This window comes from Rhizophagus irregularis, chromosome 18 (genome assembly GCF_026210795.1).
Source record: "Rhizophagus irregularis chromosome 18, complete sequence".
Lineage (NCBI taxonomy): Eukaryota > Fungi > Glomeromycota > Glomeromycetes > Glomerales > Glomeraceae > Rhizophagus > Rhizophagus irregularis.
In genome coordinates this window covers 2,694,494-2,718,495 of record NC_089446.1, presented here as the reverse complement: position 1 = coordinate 2,718,495, position 24,002 = coordinate 2,694,494, and the positions used below count along the sequence as shown (strand labels likewise).

Below are 24,002 nucleotides of genomic sequence, written 5' to 3'. Positions count from 1 at the left end.
CCATTTCAATACTAACTCTTTATATAGTATTTTATAAATAAATACATTTAATAATCTAAAAATCCAGTAGATTTAAATGACTTTTGCAATTTAAATACAGCCTGATTAAATCAACTTGCTATTTTACTAAAAGTGAAGAAATTCTATAAGGATTATAGGAAGATTTAATTTTTTACATTACTCTTTTATTTATTTATATTAATACTAATATAATAATACAGGTATAGTAAAGTTGTTTTTATTCAATTTGCTTGCTTAGATTACTTAATTAAAATCAGCTAAAAATACACTAGTCGAAATAAGGCAAATCGGCTAAAAATCAGATATTCGATTTTAGGTCGAATTACGGCTAAAATATGTCCGATTTTTACAAAAAAAATATATTCCGATTGTTATCCGATTGACTGCCAATCAGATGTACTTCAGAACTTAAATCGGACATAAATCAGAACTAAATCATACTAAATTCAGACAGTCAATCAAATGTACTTCAGAACTTAAATCGGACAAAAATCGGACTATTTTTTTCTAAATTTATTTCAATTTTTATTATCAAATTTATTAAATGTATTTATTAATTAAATGCTTAAAAACTTTATAATTATATTATTATTATTATCATCTATCTAAATTACAAATAAATATTGCTAATTCAAAATTATAATAAAATAATAATAATAAAATAAACCATGATTCGTACTTACGAATCTTGGTTTTAGTTCATCCATTTGTCAGAAATCCACCAAAACCTATAAAAAAAGAAGAATTAAAGTTATTAAGTAACCGTTCATTAATATTAATAAAAAAATTTTAACCAAGATTCGTATATATCTACGAATCTTGATTTTTTTCCATTCTCCGGAACTTGAAAGCCCACCCGAACCTATAAAATAAAAGAAAGGAACGGTTAGTACCCGTTCCAAAATAATAAAAAATAAAAATAAAAAATAAACCAAGATTCGTACTTACTTACGAATCTTGGTTCCTTTTCTTCCGATCTTCAGTGCTCAACTCGAAACCTAAAAAATAAAGAAAGGAACGGTTAGTAAACCGTTCCAAATAATAAAAAAACAAAACCAAAACCAAGATTCGTATATACTTACGAATCTTAGTTCTTTCTGTATTTCAGAATTCAAAAATCCACCCGATCCTAAAAAAAAAAAGAACGATTATTAGTAACCGTTCATTAATAATATTGAAAAAAAAGAAAAAAAAATCAAGATTCGTAATTAGTAGTTACTTACGAATCTTGATTTTCCATTCTTCGGAATTCAGAAATCCATCCAATCCTAAAAAAAAAAAGAACGGTTATTAGTAACCGTTCGTAATAATAATAATAATAAAAAATTAAACCAAGATTCGTACTTACTTACGAATCTTAATTCCACTTTTTCCAAAGATCGGAAGCCCACCCGAACCTAAAAAAGAAAAGAACGGTTATTAGTAACCGTTCATTAATAAAATTAAACAAAACAAAAAAATTAAAACCAAGATTCATATATACTTACGAATCTTAGTTCTTTTCCGTTCTTCAGAACTCGCAAACCTAAAAAAAGAAAGAACGGTTATTAGTAACCGTTCATTAATAAAATTAAAAAAAAACAAAATTAAAACCATGATTCGTATATACTTACGAATCTTGGTTTTTTTTTTATTCTTCGGAACTCGGAAGCCCCTCCTGAGACACCGAACCTATAAAAAATAAAAGAAAAAGAACGGTTAGTAATAACCGTTCTAAATATTAAAAAAAGAAAAAACTAAGATTCGTAGTACAGAATCTTAGTTTTTTTCCGTTCTTCGGAAACTCACCCAAACGGCCGAACCTATAAGAAAAAGAAAGGAACGGTTAGTAACCGTTCATATAATAGGAAAAAAAATAAAATAAAAAATAAACCAAGGTTCGTACTTGTACTTACAAAACTTGGTTCTTTCCGTTCTTCGAAACTCGAAAGCCAACCCAATCCTAAAATAATAAAGAAAAAAACGGTTATTAGTAACCGTTCGTTAATATTACAAAAAAAAACAAAAAAAATTAAACCAAGATTCGTTTACTTACAAATCTTGGTTCTTTCCATTCTTCGGAACCAGGAAGCCCGCCCGAAACTTATAAAAAAGAAAGGAACAGTTAGTAACTGTTCTGAAATATTAAAAAAAATAAAAACCAAGATTCTTAAGAATCTTGGTTCTAAATCCCCTTCCCCTTCCCCTTTCCCCATTTTTTACCTTAAAGTCCGGTTTCGTGTTAAAGCCGGCGTCCTTCTATGCGTCCTACAAAAAAAAATAATGAAAAGAAACATTAGTTTGTTTCTTAAATTAACAAAACTTCACTTTCCCGTTTTTTACCTTAAAGTCCAGTTTCGTGTTAAAGCTGGCGTCCTACAAAAAAAAAACAATGAAAAGAAATTCGTTTCTTAAATTAAAAAAAAAAAAAATTAAAAAAAATATGTAAGTTTCGAAACGAAACTTATATTACTTCCAAGAAAAGAGGCAGAAAAAGGTGTGAGAAAAGAGGGAGAGCGAAAGGGAAGCAGGAAGGACGAAAGGGAAAGGAAAGGACAATAGGGGAAGGGAGGGAAAGGACGAAAGGACAGGGGAAAGTAGGGACGAAGTGAAGTGAAAGGAAGGGATGAAAGGGAAAAGTTTAAAAAAGATCCTTTTTTAAACTTTGATACGCATAACGCGTAACGTTTAATTAGACTATTCGACCAATGTCTAATCGTAGATCATGGTCAAATTTTTAATTGAATATAGGCTGGCCTTTTTCGACTAGTGAAATCGGAAATCGGCTATGCCGAATGTCACCTGATATACAGACGATTGTTAATTATTAGCCAAAATTTAGCCGAAATAAGGACGATTTGCCTTATTTCCGATTTGCCTTATTTCGACTAATGTATAGATTATTTGAATAATATACACTACTTACAAAGACTCAGAAAAATTCCATTTTTATAATAAATAAATAGATCAGAATTTTTGCTGTATTATAAAATAAACAGAATTTTATGATTTTTAATAATTTTATTCTGATATGTGACAACTAGCCAATCATTATTGATTATATTGTGATAAAATTTGTAAAAATAGTAAATTACAATTATTTTTGGCTAAAATTATTGTTATATTACTAGCATAACTTAAACCTACATTAAAATATAAGTCTGCTAAAATTATTAAGTGTTTCTTACTATAATTAATAATTTTTTATTAGAACTAGGAAACAGAAACCGTTGTAAGTCTGGAGTAAAAGATTTTATATAAAATCCAAATATCTTTAAAAATTCAATTTATACAAAAAATCTGGCATCCCTAAAAAATAAAACTAAAAAATGAAATGTTAGAAATGTTTCTTTAAAGTTAAACAAATAAGAAAAGACAGCACAATTTACGGCACAAGAGATCGGCATGTACAAAAATCACAACGTTAGATAAAAGAAAATAAAATGAAATGTTAAAAATGTTTTTTTAAAGCAAAACAAATAAAAAAAAACTCACCAGTCCATACAAGAAATCCAGAAATCCTAGGTAAAAAATAAGAAAACATTTCTTTGAAGTTATTTAAAAAAAATATATACTTACTGACTGAAATCTAAAATCATAAACTTTTTTACTTGTTTATTTTTGATGTAGCATAAAATTTTAATACACATTCTGTGCAGACCAATCAGAAATGATGTGTGCGGACAACTGGAAATCACCACATGACACTAATTGTCATTGATCTTTGTAAAATTATATAATCCTTCGCTACGCTCTAGACAATAAATTTTTTCCATTATTATAATAAAAATTTGCAATTTAATATCAGAATAAATTTGGATTTCTGCCTATCTGTATAACTAAATAACTGAATAATTGTGCATATATAAAATCTCAAATAGAAGTTTATTAGTATTTTATAGTATAATTTAGTTTTACTTGTATTTATACCTTTTTTTTACCTTAACTAATAAATATACAGCATATTAAATAAAAAAATATAAATATATAATAAATAGTAAAATTTAATTATTTGTTTAAAATTATGACTTATATTAAACAGTAATTTATATATATTATATTTAATTGGTTATTATTAATAATATTGCCTTTTTAAACTAATGACTTTAAAATTATTTTAAATAAGGTTACCTATCAAAACTAGAAAATTTAGCAAATTGATAAAATGATAAAAAGTCAGAACTTGATGAAATTATATTAAAATCTTATTAAAAAACTAGCAAAACTATAATAAACAAAACTATATTAAATATTAGTAAATGATAAAACTATATTAAATTCTTATTAAAAAACTGATAAAATTGAAATGCATAAATTTCAAATAGGTTTAGATAGGTAATTCTAATTTAAAAAATTACTTTAAATTTTAAAAAATCAATTTTTTATTTTACAGTGATACCTCTATAAGTGCACCTTTTATAAGTGCATGCACTATATAAATTCTCTTTAAGTGCATGGTGGACCTGGTTGCAACTTATATAAGAGCTCTTAATATTTTACTCTCTATAAATGCACACCCTCTCTAAGTGCACATTCTACTATTTTTTTACTATGGTCCTAAGGGGGGTGCACTTAGAGAGGTGTCACTGTACAAATTTAGTTTTAAATTAATTTTTAACTAATTTCTGTTAGTTTTAAGTTTAGAATTAGTTTAAATTAGTTTAGAATTAATTTAAAAAATGAAGTTTAGTTTAAAAGTTTAAAATTAGTTTAGAAAATGAATTTAAATTTAAAAAATAGCTTTAATTATCAATAAGATGAATAATTCTTTCTTACTTAGTGAAGTGGTAATAGCCTTAGAAGTATAAGTTACTAAAATTAGATTACCTAAATATTTTTCATCTAAGACTTACATATTATGTATATTCATTCATAAATAATGCTTTAACTCATAAATCTCTAAACTGAATTGAAGGCTTCATCTATTTCTGCTCTGATAACTGATAATATGTAAAATTAATATAAGATAGTTAACAGGTAAAGATGAACGGAAGGAAAATAGGTAAAAAAATATAACTTTTTTATAAATTCATATTTGAAAGAAGAGGATTGAAATATCTACTCGATTGTAGATCTTGTAGAATAATCCATATTCTTGTTTATTAAGACGCGCTTGTTCGATTAAATATTACGAAAAGTGGTTCAAGAGTAGATTGACCACTAACTCCAGCTCTGTTATTAATTTGTAAAATATTGTTAGTCGATAATACCGTATTAAGTTTGTTGGTTAAAAATTTCACTAGAAATTTTCTACTACACTCTAGCAGAGTGATTGGTCGTGTGTTCTTTAATTGACAATCCAATCATAAGTTTTAGGTATAGGGAGAAGGAGCATCACTTCATACATACACACATACACGAACGTTAATAAAATCAAGCACAATTCAAACGAAACTTTATTATTGTCTTAGTAAAAGATTAGATACCAATTCCCATCAACATGATCCTTTTTATCTATAAAATTTTTGCAATTATATCTATCACTACCTTCTAAATCAATAAATTGTCCCAGTATTTAATATTTTATAATATCTTGGTCGTCATTAAATTGTTGTTACGATTTATACTTGCCTTTCACAAATATATTGTACAGTACATCAAGGAAAGTTGTTTGAGACATATCAAATGTACACTACAGTATATGTTAGGTTGCCATCAAAATAATCAAGACGGAATGTAACTTCAATTGCGATCACAATAATATTCCAAATCTCATTCCATCCTATTTCATTTCAACCTCATGGACCATCCATATAAGATTTTAGCAAGATTGACTTCAGAAGAGAATTTCTTTGTATCTCGAACCTATAGCATAAATTCGTTCACAATATCAGAGATAAGCTACTCCGCCTCATAATCCGAGAAACTTATTGAGAGTTGTTTTCTCTAGAACTCTTAATGCATTATAATAAGTTTTGTTTCAATTGTTGTGCTGCACTTATGATAATGTATTTGATCTCGTTAGAGAATTTTCTTCATTGTACTTGTGCAAAACAGATATAAAGTGATCAACTAATCTCATCTCAATTTTATAATTTGTAACGGTCCAAGAATTGAAATTGGAAATTCACTCTACGTTAATATGATCGCATCACAAAAATCTGGATTAACAAACGCTTCTTAAAATCATTATAAAATCTTGATATTATTCAATGTCTATCTATATCGTAGGAAATTTTGATAATAAATATCAATAGCCCAGAAAATAAAAACGTAAAACATTTATGTAAAAATGAAATCGATGGGCAATTATGCTTTCTTGGTACATTAAAGAATAAATTTCAAAACTGAAACGTCTATATTACAGACTAATCTGTAAATGGCTTATCCTTTAGCAATCCTGGAATGAAAATGAGTCATTAATATATGATCCATTCAGATGATCTTCCAGTTCGTCCAATCTTCAATAAATAACATAACTGAACTGAATAAAAAATGCCAAGAATTTTTTGAACATATTTCTAATAATTTTGTGTTCAATGTGATAGACGCGAAGTTTCTTCATACTTAAACGCAATTAATAAATTTCAGCCTTTCTTCTATATGATGAAAGAATCTGAGGCATTATTATTGAATCTCAGGTTGTGAGAAGCTTGATTTGAATGCCCACACTTCTCACACTTCTAAAAAAGATATGTCAGACTTTTTCTTAATAAAAAAATTATTAATACAATCATACAAATAAGCAAAACCTGTGGCCGCATACGCTTTTCATCTACATTTATCAAATATCAAGAGAGACATTATTAACCAGTCCCAAGTTATAATTGCAGTTTGAAGCACGTTAACTGTTTGTCCCTTGAATCATAACTATGAGCGTGAAAGAACATTGAACTGACCACTAGAATAATTGAGGGTAATATGTGTCATTTTTAGAACATACTAGTGAGTGAAATTTCGTGTAAAAAAGTAACCTTGTCGTAAGTTAATTACTATATGTCCAAATTACCTTGAAAAAAAAAAAAATACGTGGAGATAAGTAAAATTTTTGCGTAACAGGTAAAAAGAAAAATTTTAAGAACTTAGCAAAGACAAGAATTCCTTGTATATTGATAAAATAAAGTTCTCTTTTGCGAAATGTAAGGACATTGCAAATTTTCAACTCATGTTCATCACATAAACCTGTCAGTTGATCCAGCAAATCACGATCCGCATATGACCCATTAACTTTAGTTTATCCCTGCGATCAATATTCTGAAGAATCATTTGCGCTAATATTTTTTATTAATAGTAGCGTGATACACCACGCAAAAAAAAATACAAACTCATAAATAGATAATTTTGATACGAATTGGAATAATGTGACATAGAATAAGAAGAATATGTATGGCACATAAAGGAAATAAATGAAAGTGCGAAATCAACTGTAAAGAATAAATGTTAAACATTATTCTGTCTAAATAATGCATATGTTTTATGAATTTATTCAATTGTCGCGAAGCACTAAGAAAAAATAGATTTTAAGATTTATCATCCTTATCATCATAATGTTTCTTTTCTTATTATAACCATTTTATTTAATACATAATCATAAAACTTCATAAAAGAATTCTTACCGAACTCGGACATGGTTATAAAATTAATTGTATGTCAAAGTAAAAAGAAAAAAAGATTTTTTTTTAAAAAAATAGGGAATTAGAAAAAAGGATCTTATATAATTAACAAATCAGTTGATATGACATATTATTTTTTCTCATGCAAAAGTGTAATTAATCAGCGTAAATATATTCTTATTTTATTATATACTAATTTAAATTCATTTTTTTTACTCGCACTCCTTTTTATTTAAAATTTTATTTACATACCAGTTATTCGTACTGTAATGTAAGTTATGGGATAAATCCTTTAACAATTTACATGAAAAAATTGTCCATGTTGGTATATTCTATGGATAGTATGATTAAGTCTTAAATTCTGCACGTAAAATTTGTAGAAAATGCTTATTTCATAAAAAAAGACAGCTTAAGAAGTATATGAAGAATCATGTATCCCAATATTTATTGTAACGCGTATTTCACTTTATTAAATTATTATTAATAATAAAAATTCAAAATTTAGAAATACATAGAAACAGTTTCTATCTACTAACTCCATTATAATAATGGATGTGTTGAAAAACAATCATTAATAAAATCAACTATATTCTCGTAAGAACGATTTATTAATACGCTGTTATTACCTATTTTTTGTATAATTATCTCTTTTTCTATATTTTCAATTAATTGATGTTGACCCATTGTCCTCAAATTCATCGTCCTCCTTCTTACCCTTTTTTCTTTTCTTTTCCTTTTTCGTTATTCCCTTACTTTTTTCCAGTTCAATTACTCTGTTGCATCTTTTGATCCATATTAGTTCTCTTATGTTTAAGTAACAGCGCTCCCATATTTCTAATAATAACTTTTTTTCTTCATTAGATTTAAATAGTTTGTTTAGGTTGTGATTATATAATATATATACCTCGCGTCAATTCTCTGATTTTCATGTTATTAGATGCTGCATGAAATATATTTGAAGGTTCCGTCATAAATACATATATTTCTTTTGCGATAAATTGAATTGTATTATATGCTGTCTCATCTTAATAATCGTACAAGTATTAATATTAAATGCTACGCCACATGTTCAGTCGTGTTTTCTATTAAATGATAAATCACTTTATCCTGCTCTATTTGTTAATCGTCTTTGGTACAAGTATTGGGATGCCAATTTTATGGCGACATGTTGAGATAGATTACAGTGAAATTAATTCCATACGATTGGAAAAGTTCATAGTGTTTATGTGTAAAAAACCGAAGCCAATCTATAGAATCTTGAAATTACATATTATTCCAAACTCTCGAATGATTCACACCCAAATACTGTATAATTCACCTAGATTCGAACAACTTTCACGATAAATTTAATTTTTTTAACGTAGACCAACAATAATCTATAATATTATTATAATTACAACATTGACTTATAATTCTTTTTTTTTTATATTCAAATTCTTGAGATACTCAAATTCTTAAATAGTAGAAATCACAACTTATTACTTTTCTAAGAATTGATTGCAAATTTACTGCGCATTTATTGCGCATTTATAATTGTAACAAATTTTAAATAAAAACAAAACTATATTTCTTATATCTAGGCAACTATGACATTATTTCACGGCCAATTATGCCAATTAATAAATTTAGAAATGATAAAGTAACAATTTAGACATAAAGATAGAGGAGAGAAATGAAACTACGTACAGTATATAATCTATGAATTTGAATTTTGGCGAAAGAATATGTTCGTATCATCAAAATCGACAAGTGTCTATTAATGGTCCTCCTTTTTCCAATGTCCATAGTCTCTAACAAAAGATGTACAGTCCATTCATTAACTAAATAGTTTACGTCCTTTATGATAAACACCAATAATGTTGGCTATATGCGGATAATTTTAATTGGACAACCCACATGGATACACATCGAATAACTAGTTAAATTATTTTGATTTTGTACAACCTTGTTAACTTGTTATATAAATAATGGAATAATTTTTTTTTTTTTTTCATGATTTTCAATTTTTCACAATGATAAAACTTAATACGGACTGTCTTAACCTTATTTTTGATGAACTACAAAAAGATAAAAATTCCTTATATTCTTGTTTATTGGTTAATAAAGAATGGTGTAATATTGTAGTTCCAATTTTATGGAAAGAAGTTTCATGGTATGTAGATGATAAATCAGAAAAGAAACTTTTTAATACAATATTATCTTGTTTATCATTAACATCAAAAAAATTATTAAATGATAATAATATAAAATTACCTATAATAAAAAAACCACCAATATTTAATTATATAAGTTTTTGTGAATTTCCAGAAGCAGAAATAGTAGATAATATAATTGAAATGGTATTTGAAGAATTGAATGATAATGATGAAAATGATGAAGATAAAAGAAATCTTTTAGAACAAGAAATTTATAAATTATTTGTTAGTCAATGTGAAAAGATTAAAGAATTAAGTTGGGAAACATCACAACCTTTACCATTATTTCCAGGAGCATTAAAATGTTTTTCAAAATTAAAGAGTTTAGATATTGATATGGAATATATAGATTCTAAATCACTTTATGAGATGTCAAAAATTTCAAAAAATTTATATGAATTATTTATTGAAAATTTTTCAAATGATTCAGGATTAATTTCTTTAATTGATGCTCAAAAGAATTTAAAAAGTATATCATTTTATTCTTATAAAAATAAGGAAGGAAATTGTAAAGAATTAAGTAAAGCAATAGCAAGAAAGAGTAATACAATAAATTTTATTAGTTTAACATCAATTAGTACCATTACACCAACATTCTTAACATCACTTAATAATTTAAAATTTATATCAATTTATAATAGAGAAAAATATGATGAAACAAGAGAAGAGATTAAAGAATTTCAAAAATATCTTTCAATTTCAGAATTTCCAAATCTTCGATATCTTTTAATTAATAGATTATCATGTTTTAAAGAAATTTCAATGTTAATTGAAAAAACCAAAGGAAATATTATAAATGTTGAAATTTCAGATTCTGATAAAACATCAAAAAATACAGGAATTTTAATTAAATCAATTTCTAATAATTGTCCAAGGATTAAAATATTATCAACATATCTTGAATCAATAGATTTTATTCATGTAAAATTATTATTATTAAATTGTAGAGATTTAGAATCTTTAAGATTTTATAGTTTAAATATAAATAATGAAAATGATAATATAGGAGATGAATTATTAGATATTTTAACTAAATATTCACCAAATTCTTTAACTCGAATAAGAATTAGTGGTAGTTGGAAATATTCTATTAATATTTTTGAACAATTTTTTGATAGTTGTAGAGAAAGAATTTTATCATATTTTGCAATTATACCTGATAATATTATAAATTATATTAAAGATGATCATAAATCAATTATTAGGAAATATATTAGAGAAGGTGTAATAAAAAGTTCAAATTATGATTTTTATTAAAATTTCATATATATGAAATATCCAATATAACAATTGTAAAACTGTATATTAAATAAAATAAATAAATTTACGAAAATTTTCATCACAGTGTCACATGCATTTTAATTTACGGAATTTATCATACCTTATTATGCGGAAATAATTTATCTGATCACGACGAGTGATAGTATTTTTGATAACAAAGCTTTACTATAAGCGAAACATTAGGTAATCAACATGATATGTTTTAATGTGATAACAAATGCTTTGCGTTATAATTTTGATTCACGTTAATATAACTTAGTTCTTACTTTATTGATATTGTTATAACTTATAACATACAAATACAATACAAATTTAAAGCTTATTGGTACATATAATTAAAACCATACTTAATTTAATTCAATAAATAATTTCTTAAATATTGTGTTAAATGAAATTCAAGATTCTGCTTTTGTTCGATAATAAATGATAATCGTTCTTCTTGTTGTTCTTGTTGAGGTTTAATTCCATAAATATTTTCATTCAAGTAATTAGTAATCGAAGAAGGCGAAACAATTTCACAAGTAACCTGATAAAATCGATTGTCATATTCTTGTTGATAAAAGAAAATATATTCATTTTCATTGGATTGAGTGTTAAATTCTTTACTATTCAATGATTTATTTAATAGGAATATAACGTTGCTGTAAGAGATTTCGTTACATTTAATGTTGTAATGGTAAAGTTCATTCGGTGGTCTATAAAAGAAGTTGAATGGATGGATGGTGAGCTGCGGCGAGACCATCACGTGATTCGCATCGTACACGACGGGAAAATTGTTTGGATTGTAAAGTGAATTATAATATGTTGGAGTTGTATGAAAGGTTCTTACATCGGAAAATTGTACATGCGAATTATTCGAACTCGAACTCATATTTAAACCTTATATAATTGATAATTAATACTATGAATTATATTGATTTTTTCACGAAAAAATTTCACGAAAAATCGCGTATAAAGTAAGTTTTATAAGTTTTTCTTTAAGTTAAATAATTAACAATATGATTATTTTATTTTATTTTATTTTAATTTTGAAAATTTTAATATGAAAAAAAGAAAACCTTTTTTTTTAAAAAAAAAAAAAGTGGGAGACGAAATCTTTGGTCCTTTCAAGGGCTTATTTATATTTCATTTCTAAACCCTTTTCACTTGCTTATCTACTACTATATCTGGTTAAATTACATGTTGGTTGCATGATTCTATTAATATGTGAGGCTTTTTTATCAGTGTAACGCGTTATTATCGATTTTTTAATGAGTTTGTTCTATTTTATTATGAAAAATCTGCACGAATGTAACGAATGTAAAATTCAAAGATATTTTTATACATTTTATATATATTAATAGCTCATAAGTATTGTTATTTAGAACTTAAAATAGTTCTTAAATCTGATAAGAGCCCAAATTTGTTTATTTGCTAAAGAGAAAAAGATCCGATCCTTGATTGTTAAATCCATTTCTAATGAGTATGGCGCAGAACATTGATCAACAAATCAAAGTATGTTCAGTAATGAATAGAATATAGTTAAAGAATGTTTTTTCTTTTTTTTTTATAAAAAATAACCCTAGAATTCGCGTTAGATCAATATTATCAGAGGTAAAAGATCACGTAAAAAAAAATTTTTTTTTTTTAATGTATTAATTTGTTCATTACTTCCGAGGGAGAACATAGTAAACATGTAATGTATGGAACCGTTATGCATGTAGTATGGTTAAACATCACATATAAACAGGTCACGTGAACATAAGTGGTATACAATAGAAACGGTCTGGGCTTGTCCTTATTTGGTAATAAGCGCGTGATGTTTAAGCATACTGTACACTCTTTCTGAAATCTACATTTCTAAGAATTCCAAGAAAATAAGAAATACACGTGATGATCTACATCAATTTTTTTTTGTATATTAATTCTTCAAGAAAATTTACCTAGCTTCACACAAACTAAAAAATATAACCACCTAGTAAGCTCATGGTAATATTAAAATTTTCAAACTTTTATCGTTAATAAACACTGTCACTATTCTTCTTCTGACAGATTTTTGCCAGGAAGCATTGCGGAATTAGACTTTTATTAGTTTAATGAAATGATATATATATATATATAAGTACGAACATGCAGGGGAAATCCTTTTTCTATGAGCGTTTATAATGTTTGCCAGAAAGTATTGTATATGTAATGAAGTAGCTTCAAATAAAACAAGAGTTGAAGACCAGCGTTCAATGTCAAAATATTGTCGCCTCATTTTATGCTCAATATATCTTTAGTTATTCAGAACTTGTTGAAGCATCACATATTGATATGTCAGATATATAGATGATGACCGATTAGCTTCCTGAGCATATTACTCTTGAAATGGGCAATTTGTTTTATTTGGGATATTTTAGTCCGATTATAGCATGCTTGCTGATGCAAAAAAAAAATTTACTTGATGTTCATCATTTATCTCATACTTGAAAAGGACGTTCAAATCACAAACGAAAATAAGGTGAATAAAGAGATCAATAGGGGGATTAACAAGATATATGTATTATCCCATCCTTATGTCTTAATTTTATAGTTACAGTATACCTAAAAAAAATTATTTATTTATTCTCTTTTTTATACATTGCAATATTTAACACAAAAGTGAAAATGTAGTATAGCGTAGAATGTTACGACACTAATAAATTAAGCGCCTGTTCCTCGCAGGTAATAATTAGATTTCAAGGTGAGGAAACAAACACATATTACACTTCTTCTCTTTTGTTGATTCAACATCTTTAGTAATTTGAAACACGAAATAACTAATTGATTTTTATAATTATAGGTAGCAGAGGGTAGTGTAAATACCGGGTCAAAAATTTTTATGCAATGATAGTATGATCCCATAGAAATCATGAAATTTTGAAAGTTATTTGAAAGTTTAATTCTGAGAGATTAATGGCAAATTTTCATATTGGCATTTGCTTATGCACAAAGCGTTACGCCAACTACAATAACTACAATAACGCTTACAATACTTACTACTTGACATCCTAAAAACATCTCTTCCTTGCCGTCAAGAAATTTTGGTTTATTAGCGATTTGATTAACATTTTATTGTCTTGTAGATGATTTCACTTCACCTTAACATGACATGATTGATAGTGATGGCGCTCGTAAGGAATTGCAGTGTGATTCATTTAACAGTGTTGTGGTATAATTATGGATATTATAATTAGAAAGAAATGTCTATGAAAAAGGTGGGATAGTTTTTTTTTAATCGGATTTATTAATTTAGAGATCAAAATCTTGAAGTATAAGGAAGATTTTTTAGGAAGTTTATCCAATTTTATATTTTTATTATTGTTTTTACCTTTTAGTGATTTTGGGGATGAATTGCTTTATGCCCAATTGTAAAAAGAAACTAATTGAACTAATTGACTAGGAGATTATTTGAGTATGAAACTATTACAAAATGCAATTAAATTAAGAATTAGAAAAGGATAAAGATTTTATAAACAGAAAGATGGTAAGTGCTGCATTATTATAAGCTTTACATGACTTTCATTGACGTTATGAAATTTTTTTTTTTTATCCTTTTAGGAATGAAATTTTGGATTTTTCCAGAATAGAATACGTTAGATTTTGGTCTATTTTGCTTTTTAATTTATTCATAACCAAATTCATGTTTCTGATGAATCTTCTTCCTCATTCAGGAAGTCAGAACGCTACCTTTTATTATTGCATCATCAGCTGATAAAATAGGACTATCATATCGTTTTAGATTATGCATATGATAGACACATGGCCGGATGTTATCACTTTAGAGCAGAGATGATCCACGAAAATATATTTGTTACACTCTTAGTCTATATTTATTTATTTATTTTAATTTACTATAGTTTAGCTTTAAATATACTTTAGATGAGTTGATAGTCTACTCTATGATCTACTTTACAGATGGGAAAAGAATAACTTTAATAGGATCGTGTATAATTTGCTTTTTATGTTATTTGTAGATAGTATAGAATCATTCATTCAATTCGGAAAATGGTAGCCAATTATTATTTAATAAATATTTGTAACGAATTGTTTTTAATATAGATAAATATTTATTTAATGCAAATGTTTATTTGTGTAATATCGTAATATCCCTTTATTTATGTCTAAATAAATTCTCCGATCACCTTCTACGATATTCTACATATTCTACGAACATTCCAATATGTAAAAAATTTACGCGTTCCCGAATAACGAAAAACATAATCATTATAAAAATGCGGTACGTGCCATAAATAGTTACACATGATGTAATATTTGTATACTTGCGCAGCATATAATTATAAGTATGATTAATTGCATGAATTACCTCATATTCTCATATTACGAAGACTATATTATAAATCATTAATTGAAGAAAATCACGCACATTTCCAGTATCCAATTACCTTTTTTTGGCATTCGAGATAACTAACATAACGTAATATATTTTTTTTACCATTTTTTTAATTTGATTATCTTCGTCCAGATTCTCCATACTTCTTCTATTTATAGATTGATAATAATATTAGACAGAGTAGTTTTTAATATTTTAATATTTTAATTAATACTCATATATTATATTACGTTTAATAAAATTTAAGATTTTCAGTTTGGAAGAAAGATCCCGAAACCAAAAAAAAATCGACACTTAAAAATGATGTGCTTGTGCTTTACAAACAATCAAATATTTTTTTTTCGAATTTGAAGACTTCATTATCATCATTGACTTATTTATTTTAATTGACATATATAGATTTATGGAAAATTTTTTAGGGAAGTTTGCTAATTTAAATGCGTAAGAAAAGAACCTATAAGTTTGAAGTTTAAAAATAAAAAATGAAGTAATCGATGATGATCATATATATAAATGGGAATAGTGTGGCATATTACATGCCCGACAATGGAAATTTCTTAATTATAATTTCGGGCTTTTAATTTGTTTGGTAAACATTATGAGTCCGTAACTCCGTGAGACGCCAAGCTATTTACTTTGCAGATAATGATCTGCAATGATTATTAATTATTTTTTTCTTTTAAATTTCATTATAAATATTGGGGAATAAAGACAAATATACGTTAAGTCGATCCAGAAAAAAAAAAATAATTCACTCGGTTTTTTCTTTTTTATAAAAAAAATTCGATACAAAAATACAAAATGAACGAAACAATTGATAATTCGATTATTATCAGTAACTCTAATGAGTTAAATAAATGCGTGTTCATTAATACGAACAATCCAGAAGTAAAAAATCACGTTCAAAAGAAAAAACTTCCTTATCCTTCATTAAAACCACCATTTCCACCTTTAATCGATCCAAAAGATTTATTGATTATTGGTAAAGATAATAAACCTACTAGGTCCCCAAATGCATTCATTATTTATCGTAAAGTTTTCTTTAAAACTATTAAAAATGAAGGATATGTTTTACCAATGACCTCCATTTCTTCGATGGCTTCACAATCTTGGGAACAAGAACCTGAAGAAATTAAAAATTATTATAAAGGACTTGCCAAAGAAGCATTTAATTATCGAAACGAACGATTTCCTAAAAAAGTTAATAGACGTAAAAAACGAGAGAAATGGAATGTTATTTCTTTTAAGAGTACTATTCCTAATAACGATGATGGTAATAATGTTTCAGAAAATATAAACAATGAAATATTGAATATCGGAAATTTACAATTACCTACTCCTACTGAAGATATTCTAAAAAATCCGTTAATTAGTGCTTTGATTAATGAAGTCTTATTACAAAATCTTATCGCGTCCAATGAATTATCTTTAAATGCCTTGAACAATAACAATAATGATCAAAGTAATATACAGTCTGATAGTTCATTAAACAATCTCGAGCAATTCAATAATTATTTCAATGATAATAATGAATTACAACAAGAAAAAATTTATCCAAGTCCAGATTTATCATTGAGCGATGAAAGTAATCTTGCATCTCCAAATTTAGATGAATTATTTAATACTTTTCCTATCGAAAATTTACAGCAAATGGAAAATAATAATAACGAACAGATTGAACAAGAAAAAGAAATTCCCCAATTTGTTATCAACGACTTGTCACAACAATTCTGGTTTTCTCAAAATAATGAAACAACAGGTTTAAATACTTTTGATAATTTAACCACTTTTTTCGACGATACGCAATCAAACTTTCTCGATTGCCTCGATAACTTGAACAATGACAACGTTACCATAAATGATACAAATACAGAAGTGAATTCCGAGCCTTTACCTGATTTTATAGAATACGAAGGTCCCGACGATTTGGGAATCACAATCTCAAATGATGATTTCGAAAAATTTTTCTCCTTATAATTAATATATTTTTTATATGGAAAATTTATATAATATTATACATATAAATATATATTTTATTTCAATATGAGAATAAGTTGTAAATAAATGTATGTATTAGATGATATCATTGGCTTTTCAGCTAATAAAAACGACTATACCGAATTATGCCTTGAATTATGGGGGAGTATTTGGCAATTACCTTCTTTTTTTACCTACATTATTTCCCTTTTATACTAGTATTTCTAAGATGTTTATATATTATAATTTTTAATGTATGCGTAACAATCCCCCTAAGCAATTTAAGCATTATGTCTTATTAAATCATAAAGAATCAATATTTTGAATTAAAACTTTGTAGTAATAAAAAAAAGCTAAATTCTGTTTTATAAAATTTTTATATAATTATTGAAACAGTATTATAGTTGAAATATAACATTAAGTAAAGGAAATCTTAATATATAATAAGAAATTTAAAATTAATAAATATTTTTTTTTTATAAATCTTAAATTCTACTAATTTGTTAAAATTCTTCTTTTTAATAAAAAAAAAATTCAAAATTTATATTATACAAAATATATTTATAATTTAAAATGACTTATTTAAAATAATAATAAATTAAATTATTTAAATATAATTAATATCCTTTACTTTTAATAATATTAAATTTATATAATAATTTTAATTAATAAAATTTGATTTATATATTACATACAATCTTTTTACAAAATTTTAATATTAAAATAATAAAATTATTATAATAATTTGACTTATAAATGCTAACACTAACAAAAATTTTTTAATTTATACTAGGTATTCATATATGTATTACATAACTTTATTAAAAAGTTATGTAAAAAAATTTTTAATAAATATAATTTTAAAAGAAATATACAGTATATATACAGTGTATTACAAAAAAAAACTGGAATTAAAAAATTAACCATAATACCATGACAATTTTACCAAATTATATATGAAATAGCTTATTTGAAAGATGGAAACCATAGATTTTATCAATAAAAAAATTAATATGGAATTTATTTCAGCAATTTTTCTATAATTAAACTTATAATTGTATTTTTTTTATTTAAAAATTTTTATAATTATTTTAGAGCAAATTTATATTTTTTTTATAAAATACTTTATATTGTTAAAGAATTTTTTTTTTATTTGCATTTTTCCATTTATCTTAATAAATACAAGAAATTTTTAGTGAATTTGCATCTATTTTTTAATTTATGAATTTCATGCCAAATTTTTCTTTAAAATTAACATTTGTAGCTAATTTATTCAAAAGTAAAAAAGCACTAGAGTCCCAAATGATATCAAAATGTAGTTCCAATATTTAAGTTTATTTTATAATTTAAATGATAAAAATTGGGTTTGTTTTAAATGAACTACATGCATTTTTGTAATTTGAACCATTTATTATGATACTGGAAGTCTATACTCGATAATTACATGATTTTATTTCAATTTTCTGAGTCAATTCTATATCATGTGATCCAGAATTCAGCCAATAAAAAACTGGAATTTTTTGTGTAAAGTACTAATAAAATGCAGTTTTTAAAAATTTTTTATTATAAATAAGATAAAACATAAGAAAAAGTAAATAGCAATAAATCGTAACTATTATTTTATAAAAGTTATACATTGATAAAAAATTTAAAAATTACATTTGATTCATATTATGATAATTCAGGCTGGCATTATCACAATGTATGAAGTTAGCCCAAATTATCATAAGTTCTGACCAATATATTTTGTTTCAAATTTAGGCTAATTATATGAAAATCATGCAATTTTAATGCTTATAACTTTTTACATAAACATTCTTTTAAAACATCTGACTGGTAATTTAATAGAGCTTACCTCGAAGAATAAAATTACCAGTTTATTTTTTCTAAATTATATTTTTTTTAAGAAGTTGAAAGATTTTTAAATGTTACATTTTCTTTACTGCAGATTTTTTAATATTTATTTTTTGGTATTATTCTTAACAATATTTGAGTATTTAAATTAAATCTAATCCACCAATATTTTATAAATTTAATTTATATTTTTTACTTTGAAGTAAATAATTATTGCTAATTTTTTTAAAAAATAATATAAGCATTTATAATTCAAAAATCAAAAGATATCAAAATATAGCTTTAGATCTCAAATTTACTATACAATTTACACAATGTAAGTTGCATTTATTTTAAGTGTATAACATGTATTTTTATTATATGAATAATTTTCTGATTTTTTTTGTAACATACTGTATGTATTTTTATCTGTTCTGTAAGTTTACTTAAAATATAAAATTAATTTTAAATGTCAATTTTAATTTATTTAACAAATTTTTTTTTTTCCTGTTTTTTTATTAAATTTAATTCTGCCTAATATTAAATAATCAACATAAAAAATTTACTTTTTTAAAAACCTATATTTGAATACCCTATGACCTATATACAAATAAAACTCATTTACAGTCAACTCTTTATAAATGCACCTCTTTTGGAACTGGATAAAAGTATGTGATTATAAAGGGTGTGCCATGTGTATTTATAAAGAGTAAATAATTAGATATTATATATACTTGAAACTTTATAAGTAATGTATTTATAGAAAATTGACTGTATACATCAGCAAGTTTTAAAAGTGTTGCTTTACATAATTTTAGTGTTAATTAACATTAAGAAGTTGTTTAATACAATATATCCTATTGTTTAATACTGTATACTGTAATGATTAACATTAAACGTATAATTTTACAAGTTTTTTTATGTTGTTTAATGTCAAGTATAGTTCAATATGATATGTAATGTAGTTTAATGCTATCAATTAATGTAAACAAACACAAAATGTTATTTTATTAAAATTTAGTATAAAAAAACACTAGTTGTTATTTCTATTTATTAATACTATACATATTTTTCAACACATAATGTAGTTTAATATATTGTTAAATGCTAATAAGCAATATATATAAATATGAAATTTGTTATACTGCAATTTAGTATAAAAATACACACATTTTTATTAGTATTTTTTAACATTATATATATTACCCTATAAAAAGTATTATACTTAAAATATACTTAAAATATATTTAAAATATACTTAATTTAAAAATTGCAAAATACTTATAATATCATATTTTTAATATATTTAAAATAGTTTTTTACTTCAAGTCACCGGGGGTGATCATCACCGTTGGCCAGAATTATCAATTTTTACCGGCACTATATTTTTTTAATGCTAGTCGATCGTCATAATTTCAGTTACCGGTGATACCCCGGTTGATAGTTAGAAAAATTCTTTAAAATATACTTAAAATTATCTTAAAATATATGTCTAATATATTTAATTTTTGCCCATATACTTAAAATATATTTAAATTATATTTAAATTAAAATTTAAGTATATTATAAGATTATTATAAGTATATTTTTTACATACTTAAAATATACTTAAAATATATTATGAAATATATTATAAGAATATTTTAAGTATGTAAAAAATATATCTATAATATACTTAAATTTTAATTTAAGTATATTTTAAGTATTTGGGCAAAAATTAAATATATTAGAAATATATTTTAAGATAATTTTAAATACATTTTAAGTATATTATAAGTATTTCACAATTTTTAAATTAAATACACTGGTCAGAATAGTCCATTTCGGCAAAATTTTAAATTGCCGAATGTTGGACGAAATTCGGTCTGACCTTAGCCGATCAGTACCAAAAAAATCGGCAACTAATTTTATGGACGATTTGCACCGTAATGCCTGCCACTTGGCAATCACAAATCGGCAAAAATTCATTAAAAATCGGAAATAAACTATTCGTCAATTTTTTACTAGACATTCGTCCAAATTTCAAATTGCCGAATGTTGGACAAAATTAAGTCTAATTTTGTCTAATTGTTAATGATTTTTATGTATTTAGCTTATTTTTAATTTTGTAATAACAATCAATTGATTAAATTTTATTATTTCGCTTTATTAAAATTACATATTAAAAATTATCATATTAAATATCTAATATCTACATTCTACAGTATCTGTCTATTTACACCTACTACCATTCACCATTCACCATCTATTGTCAACCATTGTCAACCATCGATCGCAGCTGATACCTACAAAATAAAAAAAGAAATAAAAATTAAAAATTTTCTTAAAGTTTTGAAAAGAAAGCAAAGTTTCGAAACTCACCTATCCAAAGCCCAAGAACCGAAAGTCAAAATCTACAAAATAGAAAAAAGAAACAATTAAAAAAATATTTCTTTTAAAAAGTTTCAAAGTTTCACTTCGAAACTCACCTATATATCCAAATGCCCTAGAGCTGAAAGAAATCTACAAAATAGAAAAAAGAAACAATTAAGAATACCAATTTTTTTTAAAGTTTTGAAATTTTACTTCGAAACTTACCCATATATCCAAAGCCCAACCGAAAGTCGAACCTACAAAATAGAAAAAAGAAACAATTAAAAAAAATTTCTTTTAAAAAGTTTTGAAGTTTTAACTTCGAAACTATCCTATATATCCAAAGCCCAACCGAAAGTCGAAACCTACAAAGTAGAAAAAAAAGATTAAAATATAATTAAAAAAATATATTTTTTTAAAATAAGTTACGAAGTTTTACTTCGAAACTTACCCATATATCCAAAGCCCAACCGAAAGTCGAACTTACAAAATAGAAAAAAAATTAAAATAAAATTAAAAAAAAATCTTTTTTTAAAATAAGTTTCGAAGTTTCACTTCGAAACTTACCCATAAATCCAAAGCCCAAGAACTGAAAGTCGAACCTACAAATAGAAAAAAAAAATTAAAAAAAAATTAAAATAATTTTTTTTAGAAAAAGTTTCGAAGTTTTACTTCAAAACTTACCCATATATCCAACGCTCAAGAATTGAATGCCAAAACCTACAAAATAGAAGAAAAAAAAATCAAAAAATATAATAAAAATAAAAAGACCAAGATTCGTATTTGTACTTACGAATCTTGGTTCATCTATTCGTCGGAAATCCACCTGACCTATAAAAAAAAGAGAGGAACGGTTATTAGTAACCGTTCGTAATATTAAAAATAAAACAAAAAAATAAACCAAGATTCGTATATACTTACGAATCTTGGTTCTTTTCTGATCTTCGGAATTCGGAAGTCCACCGAACCTAAAAAAAGAACGAATGGTTATTAGTAACCGTTCGTTAATAAAATTAAAAAAAAATAAAATAAAAAACCAAGATTCGTATATATACTTACGAATCTTGGTTTTTTTTCGTTCTTCGGAACTCGGAAGCCCCTCCCACCTATAAAAAATAAAAGAAAAAGAACGGTTAATAACCGTTCATAATATTAAAAATTAAACAAAAAAAAAAATAACCAAGTTTCGAACTTACGAAACTTGGTTTTTTCCATTTTTCCATTCTTCGGAAGTCACCCGAGAGCTGACCTAAAAAAAAAGTAAAAAAGAATGGTTAGTATTAACCGTTCATATTTTATTTAAAAAAAAAACAAAAAAAAATCCAAAGAATTCGTACTACTTACGAATCTTTGGATTTCTGTACTTCGGAAGCCCACCCGAGTGCCGAAACTAAAAAAAAAAGTAAAAAAGAACGGTTAGTATTAACCGTTCATATTTTATTAAAAAAAAAATAAAAAAAATCAAAGAACTTACGAAGTTTTTTTATTATAGTTTCGAAATTTTTCGAAACTTATCTTGGGTTTCGGTATCCAAGCTGGAACCGATAGCCCTATATAAAAAATAATAAAAAAAAAACGTTTTTAGTATAAAAACGTTTTATTAAAGAAAGTTTCGAAATTCTTTTTTCGAAACTTAACTTTGGGATTCGGTATCCACGCCGGAACCGATATCCCTACAAAAAAATTAAAAAAAACGTTAAATATAACGTTTTTTATATTAAAGTTTCGAAAATTTTCAAAACTTTACCTAGGAAACGGTATCCACGCCGGAACCGATTTCCCACAAAAATAAATAAAAAAAAAATGTTTTTTTTTGTTAAAAAACGTTATTTAAGAAAGTTTCGAAACTTTTTTTTCAAAACTTAACTTTGGGATTTGGTATCCACGCCGGAACCAATATCCCTACAAAAAAATTAAAAAAAACGTTAAATATTTAACGTTTTTTATATTAAAGTTTCGAAAATTTTCGAAACTTTACTTTAGGATTTGGTATTCACGCTGGAACCGATTCCCTACAAAAAAATATAATAAAAAACGTTAATATTTAACGTTTTTTTATTAAAGTTTCGAAAATTTTCGAAACTTTACCTGGAATATCGGTATCCACGCTGGAACCGAATTCCTATATAAAAAAATAATAAAAAAAAACGTTTTTTTATTAAAAACGTTTTATTAAAGAAAGTTTCGAAAATTTTTTTCAAAACTTTACCTAGGGAAACGGTATCCACGCCGGAACTGATTTCCTACCATAATAAATGAAAAAAAACGTTTTTTAGTTAGAAAACGTTTTTTTTTAAGATAGTTTCAAAAATCTTTCAAAACTTTATCTAGAGAAACGGTATCCACACTGGAACCGATTTCCTGCAAAAAATATAAAAAAGAAACGTTTTTATCTAAAAATGTTTTTTTTTTTTAAAGTTTCGAAATTTTTCAAAACTTTACCTGTAATATCGGTAT

The 24,002-nt window shown here is 25.1% G+C and overlaps 3 protein-coding genes across 3 annotated transcripts; 2 read left to right on the top strand and 1 right to left on the bottom strand.

Moving 5' to 3' along the window:
* Window positions 1–9,565: 9,565 nt before the first annotated feature.
* On the top strand, window positions 9,566–11,005 carry OCT59_010216 (uncharacterized protein; the record flags this gene model as incomplete). The annotated part of the gene is made up of 1 exon (XM_025333496.2): window positions 9,566–11,005. The coding sequence occupies one exon, from the start codon at window positions 9,566–9,568 to the stop codon at window positions 11,003–11,005; it is 1,440 nt and encodes a 479-aa protein (XP_025171965.1).
* Window positions 11,006–11,381: 376 nt separating this feature from the next.
* OCT59_010215 (uncharacterized protein) lies at window positions 11,382–11,900 on the bottom strand (the record flags this gene model as incomplete). The annotated part of the gene is made up of 1 exon (XM_025320196.2): window positions 11,382–11,900. One exon carries the CDS (start codon window positions 11,898–11,900, stop codon window positions 11,382–11,384), a length of 519 nt encoding a protein of 172 aa, XP_025171966.2.
* Window positions 11,901–16,173: 4,273 nt separating this feature from the next.
* On the top strand, window positions 16,174–17,727 carry OCT59_010214 (uncharacterized protein). Its single transcript, XM_025320197.2, has one exon. It carries the CDS (start codon window positions 16,185–16,187, stop codon window positions 17,358–17,360), a length of 1,176 nt encoding a protein of 391 aa, XP_025171967.1. The 5' UTR covers window positions 16,174–16,184; the 3' UTR covers window positions 17,361–17,727.
* The last annotated feature ends 6,275 nt before the right edge of the window (window positions 17,728–24,002 follow it).

Coding starts and splice junctions, on each gene's coding strand:
- OCT59_010214 (XM_025320197.2), top strand. CDS start 16,185: ATGAACGAAACAATTGATAATTCGATTATTATCAGTAACTCTAATGAG.